General features: G+C 41.0%; 1 protein-coding gene across 1 annotated transcript; it reads left to right on the forward strand.

Moving 5' to 3' along the window:
* Positions 1 to 60: 60 nt before the first annotated feature.
* LOC103182376 (nicotinamide riboside kinase 1) lies at positions 61 to 15,240 on the forward strand. Its single transcript, XM_042333736.1, has 9 exons — positions 61 to 194; positions 2,502 to 2,583; positions 4,320 to 4,410; positions 4,926 to 4,974; positions 5,468 to 5,624; positions 7,461 to 7,532; positions 8,325 to 8,431; positions 9,709 to 9,792; positions 13,339 to 15,240. The coding sequence occupies exons 2-9, from the start codon at positions 2,555 to 2,557 to the stop codon at positions 13,395 to 13,397; spliced, it is 648 nt and encodes a 215-aa protein (XP_042189670.1). The 5' UTR covers positions 61 to 194; positions 2,502 to 2,554; the 3' UTR covers positions 13,398 to 15,240.
* The last annotated feature ends 170 nt before the right edge of the window (positions 15,241 to 15,410 follow it).

Raw genomic sequence — 15,410 nt, forward strand, 5'->3', positions numbered from 1 at the left:
AACCCCCAACCCGGTGGAGCTCCACGCAGGCGCCTCCCCACCGCCCCGCTTTCGCCCGCGCTGCCCCGCACCAGCTGCATGCCGGGAACGGGTGGCGAAGCGGACCCGAGGGCGTCATGTCAGGTCTTGCAGGCTGCGCAGTGCACACTCTGCGCACACTGCCAGCAGGTGAACAAGTGAGTCTGTGGCCACAGGTAAACAACAGTGCATTACAGTGCACCCCGGGGGACAGTGTGTGGTCAGGTAAACACAGTGCATTACAGTGCACCCGGGGGACAGTGTGTGGTCAGCTAAACACAGTGCATTACAGTGCACCCGGGGGACAGTGTGTGGTCAGCTAAACACAGTGCATTACAGTGCACCCAGGGGACAGTGTGTGGTCAGCTAAACACAGTGCATTACAGTGCACCCAGGGACAGTGTGTGGTCAGCTAAACACAGTGCATTACAGTGCACCCAGGGACAGTGTGTGGTCAGCTAAACACAGTGCATTACAGTGCACCCAGGGGACAGTGTGTGGTCAGCTAAACACAGTGCATTACAGTGCACCCGGGGGACAGTGTGTGGTCAGCTAAACACAGTGCATTACAGTGCACCCAGGGGACAGTGTGTGGTCAGGTAAACACAGTGCATTACAGTGCACCCGGGGGACAGTGTGTGGTCAGGTAAACACAGTGCATTACAGTGCACCCAGGGACAGTGTGTGGTCAGCTAAACACAGTGCATTACAGTGCACCCAGGGGACAGTGTGTGGTCAGGTAAACACAGTGCATTACAGTGCAACCGGGGGACAGTGTGTGGTCAGCTAAACACAGTGCATTACAGTGCACCCGGGGGACAGTGTGTGGTCAGCTAAACACAGTGCATTACAGTGCACCCAGGGAAAAATCTATGATCGGGTAAATAATAGGTATATATATTATACACAAGGGAGGGTTTGTGATCAGATTAACAGTAATGCATTATACTGTATCTTGGAGAGATAGCGAGTCATTCAGTAAGTGTTTGTATGTTAATGAGAAAATCATGTTACATGTTGGAGAATAGCTAATATGGTGATACATTTAATAATTTCATATTACATTATGCATTTTTTAAAACTATCTGCACGTATTCCTTTTAATTTTACAGAACCATGAAATCCTATCATTTGGATTTAATTTTGCTGTTTTATATACAAAAAAACTGCTCTTAATGAACTGCGACTAACCAAAATCAACCCAAATTGTAACCAAGGTAATCTTAGAAGAACTGGAACAGAGAGGACACCATATTATGTTTATTTTATTAAGATCTAGTTCAACCTAATTTAATTTTAATATAAAAAAATCTTTTGATCTGCAACAGTGTCTAGATTAAGATCCAATCTGTTGGGCTGATCCAGTCCATGAACAACATATAATTTCTATCCGTCACAACTGCATCGGCACAATGACAACGGTATTGAATGAAGCGTATAATCCTAAATACAAATAAAGCCTTCACTTCTCATCATTGAATTAATATTATTATCCTTGCCTTTGTTATGGCATCTTTGATATAGGGAGACCACCTCAAAGCACTTCACGGGATTTATTGTAAAATGTATTGCCTGTGTATTTTATAGGAGAATGCTGTTGTCAATTTGGGCACAATAATGTCCCGTAAACTACCAGGAAATAAATGGCCTATTTTATCTGAAGAATTACTAGCCAGGACATGGGAGAAACTTCTATTTTCAAATAATGCCATGGAATGTTTCGGTTTAACAACTCAAAATAAGCGCCTCCAACAATACTGAAAACAGAAGAGTGTCCTGGTGTCCTCACCAACAATCCCCCCCAATAAAATCAGTTATTCACTCCATGGCTCATTTGTGGGATATTGCTCTGCACAGATTGACTGCCACCTTCAATTAAACTCTTCACCGAATAACTATTTAATTCTCCCTTGAAGTTTCCTACCAAGGTAGTTTCTTCCACAGATTTACCATTCTGTGTCATTTTTTTCAATCATATTAAATATAGGAGGATTTAACTATTCTATGCTCTAAGCTTACATTTATTTATTTATTTATTTATTTATTAAAGTCTCCCTTGAGCTTTATTTTTCATATTGTAGAAAGGATTTATTAATTACATAATTACCAGTCATTGGTTTTAATTACCCAATTATGAGCACTTGTAATTTCCTATGGACAGAGGATTTCAACCATAGCACATTATACATCTGTTTACACACAAACTTAATCGATCCCAATGTCCATGTACAAAAAGAGAAGATGTTTTTTTTTTAAAAAATGCTCTGAAGAAGTTGAATGTCAATGTGCCTCTTTGGGATTCCAAAGTGCTCAAATGATTCTCATTAGATAAAGGTTCACTACAACTAGACAGTGTACAGAATTGACAACATTGTTATTCTGTTAGGAAGTTAACACAGAGCTGCAGATTCCGACTTTGTCTAGTACATCCTGCAGAAGTATCGTCACTTGAATTCACAGAATATTTATTTATTTTGTTTCAGGTCACAGCAGAACCTGAGTACATGGTTTTTCACAGTGGTGTAAACAAAATAAAATGAAACACTACATTGTTGGAATTGGTGGGTGAGTGTCAATGTGTTCAAAGTAGTGTTGTTTACTCTGTGTGCTATTTGCTTCAGGTAACTGGTGAGATAATGGGACTGTCAAAATATAATGGAAATATTGACAACATAGAAACAATGCATTGGGAATGAAGATTGTTTTGAAGGAATTTTAGATTACAGTCTGTTTCCTTAATGGAGCTATTGGTTGATTTTGCAATGATTTCTGACGGGATTTCAGACTTTGGGACACACTTTGTGGAAGCACTGCTCCAAATCAATCTGTGAGGTTCCCTCAAGACAGCACCCATTGTGCCATCTTGATGGAACCAGGGTTATTGTGAAAGTAAGTCAGCAGCAACCATACTTGTTGACTAAACGTTAATTAAAACAAATACACAAAACAAACTAACCATATAATCATAGAATTATACAGCACAGAAGGAGGCCATTCAGCCCATCGCGTCTGTGGCGGCTCTTTGAAAAGAGCTATCCAAATGAAACCCACTCCCCCGCTCTCTCCCCATAGCCCTGCAAACTTGTCCTCCCCAAATAATTATCTCCTTCTCTCTTAAAAGTTGTTATCGAATCGGCTTCCACCATCCTTTCAGCAATGCATTCCACATCCGAATAACTCTCTGTGAAAAAAGATTCTCCTCACCTCCCCTCTGTTTCTTTTAACAACTATTATAAATCGGTGTCCTCTGGTTACCGACCCACCCACCCGTGGAAATAGTTTCTCTTTGTTTAGCCTATCGAATCCCCTCATAATTCTGAAAACTTCTATTAAGTTTCCTCTTAACCTTCTCGGCTCCAAGGAGAATAATCCTAGCTTCTCTAGTCTCTCCTGATAACTGAAGTCCCTCATTCCTGGTACCATCCTGGTAAATCTCCTTTGCACAGCCTTGACATCCTTACTAAAGTGTGTTGCCCAGAACTGTACACAGTTCTAGCTGAGGTCTAACCAGTGTTTTATAACGATCCATCATAATTTCCTGATTTTTGTATTCTTTGCCCTTATTTATAAAGCCTAATATCCCGTATGCTTTTTTAACAGCTTTATCTACCTGTCCTGCCACCTTCAAAGATTTACTTATACGAACCCCCAGGCTTCTGTTCCTTCACCCCCTTTAAGATTGTACCATCTAACTTATATTGCCAGCTTAACCACGAATAAAGGGCAACCACAGTAAGCTTTATCTGTGGGCACTCCTTACTGTGAGGACATGGCTGACCTTGGGAGGAAAAGTGTTCCTTTCAGACTAGAGCAGTGGTGGCCAACCTGTGGCCCTTGGCCCCCTCCTCAAACATTTGTACAAGTCTAAGTAAGTCTGTGTTCGATTAATAGTGTTTTTAGTTTTTTCTTGATTGAATATTTCTTGATTTATGGCGTAATTCAAGAAATATTCAATCAAGAAAATGTATTTTGTTGGCCACCTATCCAAGTAGCCCATCACTGCTGTAGAGGGATCTGTGCCAGCCACTGCTCAGCCAACCCCTTCTCGCACCTTCCCTGAACCGTTTGCCACTTGCCATGTGGCTCTTCCAAATCCTTCGCAGAAGCAAGCTTCCCATCCACAGATCGAACCCAAAATTGTCCTTACTCTTCGAGGCCTGAGCAGCTGTTCAGAGCTTCATTTGGTATCGCTCAATGAGTGGCTTCATTTTATTGTAATAAAACACAATCATTGCAAACTTTGCAAATGCCCTTTGTTTTTCATGCACGTGTGAACATTTGTCCCATCTTTTCTAATATAGTATGACAAACGGTGGAAAATCTACACTTGCACAACGACTTGCACAAGCACTTCCAAACAGCTTTGTATTGTACCAAGATACATTTTTCAAGGTAATGCCATCAAAATTATCTTAAAAATAGTTTTATTTAATATTTTAATATGTTTGTCTGATCTTACTTTAAATGCATATCAACCAAAAGTTAAGATTAATCGCATTCTCGCCCCGAATCAGAAGATTGTGGGTTCAAGCCTCATGCATGGACTTGGAACTCACATAATCTAAGATAACACTCCATTGCAGTGCTGAGGGTATTGTCTTTCAGATGAGCTGTTTAACCGAGGCCCCATCTGCCTGTTCAGGTGGATGTCAAGTATCCCATGGCACTATTTGATAAGAGAACTGAGTTTCTCTCAATGTCCAGAGCAACAATCCCCAAATAAAGTTGATCACTCACATCACTGTGAGGCATTGTTGTATACAAAATTGGCTATAACCCACAAAAACACATTCACTGCATTTCATAATATATACTATGAAGCATTTTGTGACGTCCTCCCGATGTGAAAGGCGTTATACCAAATATAAGCATTGTTATTGTTATTATTATGCTTGTTTTTAATTCAGGCCGAGAATGAGATAGAAATTGGAGAGGATGGTTTTCAACAATATGATGGTAAGTCTCCTGAACAATTTTTTTTGTGTGTATTTGTTTCTTTTGGTGGGATGTCCACAGTATTAAACCAGGTGTCACCCTGTCTCAGATGGTTGCACTCTTGCCTCTGAGGTTATGGGTTCAAGCCCCATGTCGGAACTTTAAATTCGCATTCTGGACTGAAACCCCAATACAGTGTTGGGGGTGTGCTGTATTGTTGGAAGTGCTGTGTTCCAGATGGAATGTTAAACTCGGAGAACTATGGAAATCCTCCTTCCAAATTAAAACGAATTTTAAGAAATTTCCACAATTTTGTCCAAACTTAAATTTTAAGATCAAACAAAGCGTATTAGAGCTAATACAAGATAGAGGAGATTGGTTTTCTGATGGCTGTGCTACTTACACCACAATTGTGCCACATTGCATGCTGTAAATTTATGAAATTAATGCATGCATTTCTTTTATAAAACAATGACTGCTGTCTGACACCCGCTGTTTTATTAATGTCCTTTAGTCATCTCTGCCTTGGATATGAAATTAATGATGAATGTTATTTACTCCTGGATGAAGAATCCAACTGCTGTACCTGGTGAACAAGCAGCATCGATTGCAGCAGAGAAAAAATACGTTAACATCCTTATAGTGGATGGTTTTCTCCTTTACAATTATAAGTATGTATTCCATTATTCCATGCATCTTTTTAAAAAGCGTTTGGTAGTAAGACGTTTCCATTTTCAGTGCCCAGTGCTCACATTCAGGCTGTTTCAGGTCAAGTATAGAAAATGTTAGATATAAAATAAAACGTATCCCTTGTCAGCACCAACAATCTACCTCAATTATCAGCACTTCCCATGATACAAGTAGGACGTTTCCATTTCCCACCCCTGTTATTCTTGTGCCTTTATTCATTTTCCACACCTGTTATCTTGTCTGCAGGACCTAAATAATTTAGATGCAAATTATTTGTAATTTCATGCTGTAGGCCTGTTCCCAATCTACATTGGGTTGATATATTTCACCTAACAGCCTTCTTTCTACTGCATTTACGCTGCCTTATTTATACATACAGCCATAAATTGTATAGTTAATTCACTTTACAGTATATTCTCTGAAGCACTTTGAGACGTCTCAAAGGCATGGTAATGCGCTATATCAAATGCAAGCATTATTAATTATTATTTTTCCACTTTGATAATAATCATTACATTTGATATGCTATCTTGTCACATTGTCGAAACATCTCAAAGTGCTTCACACTATTTTACTGTCAAGTGTAGTGACTGTTTCTAGGCAAATTTGTTTTTGACCCCCAGGGTGTATTTGCCAAGGATTCAAATTCTGGTCTGTGCTGCAATTAATTGAGCTTCATAGGGAGTCTATATTACCTGTGACGCCCCCTACAGTTGAGTAGCCTGCCAGCACCCACTGCACTCGCTCACACACGAGCAATAATCACTTGGAGAGTTCCAGCGGGCAACCAGTGTCTGTGGAACTGCACCCCAGCCATAAGGAGGCCAGGGAGCAGAAGCAGAGTAATAATGCCAATGGAAAGAATAATAAGGAGAAATAATTTGCCATGGTAACTTAAAATAAAAGATAGTCACATAATTAATAGCATTAAAAATAAGGTTCACTCAAAGTTCCAGTGTAGTCCAACCAAAGACGAGTTAGTGCTCTGCTGATCCATGCACAGATTATCAATCTGACAATGAGGATCTGCTCTTATTAAAATTTGCTGTTTTTCACTATGCAAAATTCAGTGCTGTTTACTATCATCATTGGAATGAAATGCTACTCTTGATTTTGTTTGGTCAGTCGGGTGTCTGACACATGCGGAAACTCATCCCCATTCTTAAGACTATCTAAACTAAACAGAGCTCCATGCATGCTACCTACAACGTGGAAATTCCTTTGTTTGGAAGGAAATGCACACTATCTTTTCAGAGGGATGCAGCCTGTCTACCTAATTTCGGAGAGCATTAGTCGTAGGTTGGCAAGAATCAAGGCTTTAGGACCCCAAAAGGTGCATGGGGTATTGCTGGAGTCCAGTAAAGACCACCCTGACCATCGGGGCATTGGTTTGCAGGGTTAACAGGTGCTGAGTGGGAAGAATCCCTGTTCACAGTGACTCTAGTCATGGCCATAAAATATGCTGTCATTACTCACAATTTACTCTGCAGAGCTTATTAACAAATTTAGGTGTATAGCAGAATACAAAGACAGAATATCTATAAATTATTTGAAAGGGAATTAGCCAGATGCTTGAAAAGAGAAGAATATTACAGAGAGTGATGGTGATGGGTAGAATGGGGACTAGATTAAGTAAAGAAAGCTATCAGTATTGATTCTGCTCTGTAATGTTCTTTGATTTTGTGTCATATAGATTACAGATATTTTAGTGTTCATTTAATTTGATACCAGAATACCACATAACTACAACATTGATAGGCATGATTGAATATCTAATGTTTTGTACTGTACTTAACATTCTTGCAATATGTTTCTAGGCCTCTGAATGATGTTTTTAATATCCGCTATTATCTCTCTGTTCCATATGAAGAATGCAAGAGGCGAAGGAGGTAAGGACTTTCAAAATGCTTTTTAGATACACTATCGTTCTGTCTCCCACCAACGTCCTAGTGGGGAAAAGTGTATTGCCTTACACATCACTTAGATTCCAGTTTGTACTGATAGCAGAACACAGCCAGGCAGCAATAATATACTACAGTTGGCCTCATTGCCCCTTATAGAGAGGAAAATTCAGCCAGCGTCCCCTTCTGATTACTATCAAGTGACCCCTGATACATAGCATGTGTACCTAGATTTGGATGTTGAATGAGAACAGGATCAGGCTCAGCTATGATTCTCTTGCCTTGCAATAGACGTCTTAACACCTCCCAGTATATTTTGGCTAAAATCAAGGAGAGACTTGGCAAGTATGGACTTGATCTTGAACTTAATACGGTGGATTGATCTATCACCATGAAGCCGTGAGGAAATGAAATCCAGGCTTCCGTTGTCTTTTTCTGGTTTGCAGCCCAGATTTGGGAATGTAGGATTGTGAGTTGGTTTAATGTTGGTTACAGTTGGCGCAAGTCACACTCTCTGAAACAGAACTTGGCTAATTTGGAATGAGGATTGAGAGGGGTTAGCTTTGCTCACCATTTGAAACAAACAGTCGCCCAACACTCTGTCTGGGCTCACTTAGGAGAAATGTCCACTTGAGTGAAATGTTCAGAAGTGGTGGGTGGCAATGGAGCTGGATCCCAGTCATATTTGGTGCCTCTGGGAGAAAAAGAGGAGACAAATTGGCCAATAAGATTTGGCAAATGATATAAAACTATTAACAAAATCTTTTTACTCTTGACTAGTACAAGAATTTACACTCCTCCTGATCCACCTGGATTCTTTGACAGGCATGTGTGGCCAATGTACCTCAAAACCAGAAAAGAGATGGAAGAGAACGAGCAAGACTTAAGTAACTATCTTTCGCTTTTGTTTTCTCCTCGTTTCTTCCAAATCTTAGTCAAGATGTCACAGATTTAAATTCCGAAGATTATATTTTTTCTACCTTTGAGGTTAAAAAGCCATATTATCGGGTCTAACAGCTTCCCGACCTTTTGGCTGAGATCAACTAGAGATTTGGCAAGCATGGACTAGATCTTGAAGTTGATACAGTGAAGCCGGGAGGAAACGGAATCCGGGCCGGCACTGTCTTTTGGTGGTTTGGTTTCCAGTCCCAGCCTTGAGATATTGTGTTTGTTTTCTGCCGCTAAATTATGAAAGAAACATGAGAAAAACAGGTTATTATTACAGCTATTGAAATATGGAATTGTTTGGGTGTTGCTGGTCATTTTATAATCTAAAGGATATGTCTATATTTAAGACTGAATTGTTTTGCCTGTTAATCAGTGCTCAAAGAACTCATTTGAAGAAACGACTCCTCGGAGATTTTGCAGAAGCCAGCAACAACTTTCCCATTGTTGATCTACTGTCACATGTTCATGTTGAATATACAACCCAAATTTAAATCTATCCTTGTGAAAAAAATCTTACGTCTGATTCAACTGGTTATCAGCTGGAGCAACAGAAAAGTGCGGGCGCGCTGTTTTCCGTGGAATCTGCTACAAACCCACTATAAATGTAGTTTCTGGCCCACAGGCCTCCCGGCTGTTTACCTGACGTCACTGTGGGAGGGACGGCTCCAGACACGTTTGCGCAGTGCGGCCAAAGCAGCAATTGGGCTTCACTCGGAGGCCCTGCTGTTGTGATTGTCTATGTGTTTGTGTGTGTTTCTGAGTGTGTATGATTGTCTGTGTGTATATCTCTCCATATGCATTTGGAGTGTCTTTGTGTGTGTGTGGATGTGTGTGTCTCTCTCTGAGTGTCTGTGTGAGTATGTCTGTGTCTCCCTCTACTCTGTGTTTGTGGGTGTGCCTGTGTGTCTCTCTGTATGTGTTTGTGAGTGTTTCTATGTGAGTGTGCGTCTCTCTCAGAGAGTGTCTCTCTGTGTCTGTGAGTGCGTGTCTGAGTGTGTGTCTTTCTCTGTGTATGTGTGTCTCTCTGTGTCTGTCTCTCTCTCTCTCTCTCTGTGTCTCTGAGTGTGTGTGTCTCTCTCTAAGTCTGTGTGTGTTGCTCTCTCTGTGTCTCTGAGTGTACTCTGTATTCGCAGCAGTACAAAGACATACGGCTGTACATGAGGAAGTGACTTGAAGAAACAGAACTAACCAATCCACGTGTTATTTTTTTCCTTAGTTTACCTGGATGGAACAAACTCTCCAGACAAGTTATTTATTCGAGTGCATGACGATATTTTGAGGGAAATTCACAAACTTCAAGGTCAGTCTTCTTTGTTCATTTTTTCTGAGAATATAAAGAAGGAAGTGAAATCTTAAGATCTCTAATAACTGCTTGGGGCGTGTTCCTTCCAGCTCCTTTACTGGAGTGACATACCCCAATCTCAAATTCCCACCTCGTTCCTTTGTCCTTTTATAATATTTCTCTGCAAATATTCATCAAACACCCTTTTAAACGTTTAAATAGTCTCATACTCCATAACCAACTGTGGCTAAACATTCTGTGATCCAATAACTCTACACGAGAAAATATCTTCTAACCTCACTTTGCACTGAATGCTGAGGCTCTAGTTCATCTCAATATTGGGGCAGGAAAACATGAAGTGCTTTCCAAAGAGAAACCGAATGGAACAGTTGATCTAGGCTTTTTTCACTCACAGCTCAGCATCTGATTAAGGACACCACTCTACTGGTGGCACCAAATGTGAGGGAAGAATCTCCTAATAAGGTTATATAGAGTGATACAGAATGGAAGCAATCCAACTAGTCTGTGCCAGCATTTGTACTCCTCCGATTGCCTTCACCTATGCCCGCCTATTTTCTTCTCCCTCGTGTATGCATCAGGTTTTCCCTTAAAATTTTCTGCAGCTTTCCTCAAGTTGCTGATGTTGATGCTCTGTAACCTCCCTGAGGTGTCAGCTGCATGTGAGCTAAGACACTGGCTATGTAAATGACGATCTACAGGAGCACGTTACCCCAATTGACTACTGAATAGTAATTTGGAGCAGGAATCTTGAATATATAGAGTCATGCAGCATATTGGTTAGAGTGCTCACCCTGCAAGCGAGAGGACTCGAGTTTGATTCCTGAGCAGGACGAAACCTTAGGTAAGTTTCCTTTCTCCACATTGCCTCTGTTTATCTAGCTGTAAGTAAGAACCGGGTTGTTAGTTGATTGGCAAAGCGCTCACTAGGAGTAATAATCCCTTCTAACTAAATAAATAAATAATAATAATTTGGTCATTAAATCCACGACTGTTTGTTGAACACTGCAGTACGCAATTGGCTGCTGCGTTTCACCCACAAAATATACAGTCAATTAACTTTACAGTATATTCTGTGAAGAGCTTTGAGATGTCTAGAAGACATGATAAGGAGCTATATCAAATGCAAAGGATTATTATTATTAATGTTTTCTGCTTCAATCATAGCTTCAGGCAGCGAGTTCCACATTCTCACTTCCTTCTGCATTAAACAAGTTCCGCTGAAACCATCATACACGCTTTCATTACATCGAGGCTCGACAATGCAAACTCACTGCTTATCGGCCTCCCCAACTCCTCCCTCCATAGGCTGCAAATCATCCAGAACTCTGCAGCCTGTGTCCTCTCCTACACCAGGCACCGTGACCCTATCACCCACATCCTCTCCCAACTCCACTGGCCTCCCATCATACAGAGGATACAGTTCAAGATCCTGGTCCTCACCTTCAAAGCCCTCCATGGTCTTGCTCCCCCCTACTTCTGCGACCTCCTAGCCCCCTACCATCCTGCTCCCTCCCTCCGCTCAGCAGGCTCCGGCCTGCTTCATGTCCCCCACCTCGCCCACCCCACTTTTGGCAGGCAGGCCTTCTGCCACTCTGCCCCCACTCTGGAACTCCATCCTGCAGTCCCTCCGCTTCACCCCCTCCCTTGCCTCCTTCTCGACCCATCTCAAGACCCTCCTCTTCGACCGTGCTTTCAATCTCCCTGCTTCCCCCCCTGCCCTCCACTCTCCCCGACCCCAACCCCCACCTGGGTCCGTAACTCTGTCTCTCCAGCGCCTTGGGAGGTCCGCCTGACATGAAAGACGCTATACAAATTTAATTTTGTTTTTGTCGTTGTTCCTCCTAAATTCCCTTTTAGATACACTACTAGATATTTTATATTGATGCCCTCTAGTCTTGACCTCACCAACAAGTGGAAACGGCTAACAATATTCACCTGATCGAGTCCGTTCATAATTTTAAATAATTCTGTCAGGTCTGTTCACAATTGTCTCCATAGAGAAAAGCTTCAAGCTGTCCACTGTTCCTTGATAACCATATCCACTCATCCCTGGTAATATCTTTGATAATGTATGTTGTACTCTCTCTAATGCCACAATACTTCTCCTATAATGCGGAGACCAGAACTGTACACAACAACAAATTACATTTGTATAAGGTTTTTCACGTCAGGAGGTTGTCCCAAGGCGCTGGACAGTCAGATCGGCACCTGATCTGGTGGTCGCGATCAGAAGGGATGAAGGGTGGGGAGGGTTCAGGTAGGAGAGTGACACAGTACTCCAAATGTGATCTAATAAAAATGGGTCTGTAATATCAATTAAAAAAAGCCAGTTCCTGTGAAACATTGACGGATGTGGTTCATTGAATGAAGCCATTTACAAAGAGTATTGTATTGAGTGAAACACTTTGAGGTGTCTTGACTTGAAAGATGTTAAACCAAATGTAAGGATTCTTATTATGTATGAGCTGTGTATAGTAAAGCTCACCTGCTCTTAATTTTTCTCGACTTGTGGAAAAACCTTGGTTACATTCCAAACCTGTTGAAAGGGTGTCAAATGCAATAAACCACTTTAAAATTCAGGCACATTTTAATGTTACCACATATGAGCTGGCCTACAGGATAAATGGTTCTATAACAACAAAAGACCCAACACCCTACACACACAAAACCACAATGGCATTCAATTACGGAACTGAATTTTGCTGGAAAATCTAGAAGTTGTAATGAAATTGCTCCCTCTTGGTGATGTCATCCACAGACATGGAGTTAACTTCCATATATCTGCAGATAATACCCAAATCTACTTTTCCACTTCTACTCTTGTTTCCAGGTCCACTGATGTTCCTTCCACTTCTCTGTCAGACATCAAGGCCTGGATAAGTCCAAATTTCCTTCAACAACCTCTCTAGCCTCTCTCTCAGACTCTCCAAACCAGTTTGAGAGGTTGGCTTTGACACAAGTGGCTACTGAAATGATAAAAATCAAAAGGGAACTTCGTAAATGAAGAGAAACACTATTAAAGGCCACAGCAAATAACAGGCTATAGAGATTGAGTAGATAGTTCCAGTGAAGGAGCTTACATCAGCATAGACTGAATGGGTTGAATGATTTTGTGTGCTACATTTCTATGATTCTATCAATAATAACCAGCCCTAGTAGAGTAGCGCAAAGAATAATATTTAATCTATGTTATCCATCACACCAGTACAACAAAGTGAACTTTCATCTGCAGTGTGTTTTGTTAAGTAACAAAAAACGGTCCATATATCCCTGGAATTCCAGTTGATATTAGTGCTGCTTCCTCTGTTATTCGGTGACTTTAAAACCAACTTTAAAATGCATTGATTTGGCAGTCATACTTTATCATGTGTGGATAAAGGCCAGCACACAATTTCAATATCTGGTGCTCAACCAGGCAGAACTTGGGTTATGTCTTTGCACGGAATGTCGTTTTCTCCTCCAAAACTAATAATGTTTTTTATCCAACCTAAGATTTACTGTTAAATGAACCTAATTTTCACTTGTTCATTCACCTATTACTAGACGGCTGTAATGGTGGATCTAACCAAACAACAATGAAACAAGGTGCTGGAAGCCCATGAAAGAACACAAACAGCAGCGAACTGCCTGTGAACAAGGAGGGTCAGTGGAAAACTAAAGACGCCACTGAAAAGTAGAATAATGATGCGGTATAACCATCCAAATTGGACTTAAAACTTAAAGGAATGTCCCATTAAATAATATAAGCTATTTAAGTTTGATAGTGGAATAGTAATAGTTTCAGATGGCAAGAGTAGATAATTTGTTCATCTAGCCTACCCATCTAACTTCCCAATTGGTTCCATTGAAACATTTATCTCATCATCTATAGTGCCTTAATTATCATGTCAAAATGTCTCAAAGTACTTCACGTGATAATATGAAGGGTACTACTAATTCATTATGTAGGCAAATGGAGCAATCAAACTGCACTGACAGACAGCAGTGCATTAACTACAAATTATTTTTTTGCGTGAATTTGCATGAGAAATGACTAATAATATAACACTAATCCTTGTATTTGGTATAGTGCCATGTCATCAAGACATATCAAAGTGCTGCACAGGATTTACTGAAAGATGTAGTGACTGTCTTTTGTAGGTGAAAGTGGAGCCAGTTTGCACACAGCAGTGTCCCACAAACTGCCATGGAGTGAATGACCAATTTTATTTGGGGGATAGTTGGCCAGGATACTGTGAGAAGTTCCTTCTCTATTTGAATAGTTCCATGAGATCTTTAACGTCCACCTGAACAGACACTGGACCTCAGTTTAATGTCTCATCCGAACACCTGTACCTCCAACAAAGGCACTCCCTGAGCACTGAATTAGACAGTCAGACTAGCATTTGTGAGTTCAAATCCTAAAATGGGGCTGAACCAGGCTCACACCTATATGGATATTGTGAAACTACTGCATATCTAATTTTAAAAGGAAAGGTATGTTTGAACTTTTAGATCCAAGCCTAGATCCAGATTTAATTCTAGACCTAGTCCCAGATTTAGATTCCAGCTCCAGCTCCTTTGTCACATGTAGTACCCAAATCTCTGAACACTTGTCAAATATCTTGAGTGTCACACAAATTGTCAATCAGTATCTGAAAGTATACTTCAAGGTAAGTTGTAATTGTAAACTGTAATCCCTACGCCTCAGCCCAGCTTCTAGTCAGCTCTGGGAAACACTTTGAGATGTCTTCCTGATGTGAAAGGCACTATATAAATGAAAAAAATGTTATAACAATACAATACAAATTTACATTTATAGAGCGCCTTTCACATTGGGAGGGCATCCTAAAGTACTTGCCACCACTGGCTGGGCATTTGAGCTGGCGGTGGGAGGAGAAAGATGACTGAAAGCATGGTCAAAGAGATGTGTCCTCAGCCTGGAGTGTTGTTACAATAAATCCTTCATTGAATGTATAGAATCACAAGTTAAAAGCAAATTGTCTTTTTATCTCAAACTTACCCATGTATAAAACAGCAGTTATTCTATAATCTGTACTTTGAGGGTTTCTTGGGGGGGGTCAGCCAGGTGTCTGGTACATGCGGAAACGTATCACCAAGCTTAAGAGTATCCAAACCAAACTGAGAATTCCATATATCCCACCGAGACCTGGAAATTCCCATTATGGAATGGAATAGGCTCTCTCTCCCCGGAGGGATGTTACCTAATTCCGGAAAGTATTAGGCACAGGTTTGCAAGAGCCAAGGCTTGGGGACCCCAGAGTGTGCGTTGGGGTAACCGCTGGAGTCTAACCGGGTAGGTACTGGCAAACCACTAAATAACTCATGTTACAAGGAAAGGCATATGAGCGTTGTTTTAAATGTATGTTGTAGAAAATGGCATAATTGTATTTATATATTTGTGGCGAGTAAATATAACCAATACACTGGTGTTGTTTGCAATGATTATTTGAATTGAGCCCCTTTTTTAAAAAAAAACAGTGAAGATAGTCCAATCTAAAATCTTCTCTCCAGAGTGGATCTGACACCATCCATTGGGGGTCGTTGTGTGGCCTCCAGTCCATTGGGGGTCGCTGTGTGGCCTCCAGTCCATTGGGGGTCGCTGTGTGGCCTCC

The sequence above is a fragment of the Callorhinchus milii genome, unplaced genomic scaffold, assembly GCF_018977255.1.
Source record: "Callorhinchus milii isolate IMCB2004 unplaced genomic scaffold, IMCB_Cmil_1.0 Scaffold1, whole genome shotgun sequence".
Lineage (NCBI taxonomy): Eukaryota > Metazoa > Chordata > Chondrichthyes > Chimaeriformes > Callorhinchidae > Callorhinchus > Callorhinchus milii.

What these genes read in the sequence shown, in the direction of transcription:
- LOC103182376 (XM_042333736.1), top strand. Translation starts at nt 2,555, where the DNA reads ATGAAACACTACATTGTTGGAATTGGTGG. An exon ending in GAATGCAAGAGGCGAAGGAG is followed by an intron (nt 7,533 to 8,324) that starts GTAAGGACTTTC and finishes ACTCTTGACTAG; the next exon opens with TACAAGAATTTACACTCCTC. An exon ending in AGAGAACGAGCAAGACTTAA is followed by an intron (nt 8,432 to 9,708) that starts GTAACTATCTTT and finishes TTTTTTCCTTAG; the next exon opens with TTTACCTGGATGGAACAAAC.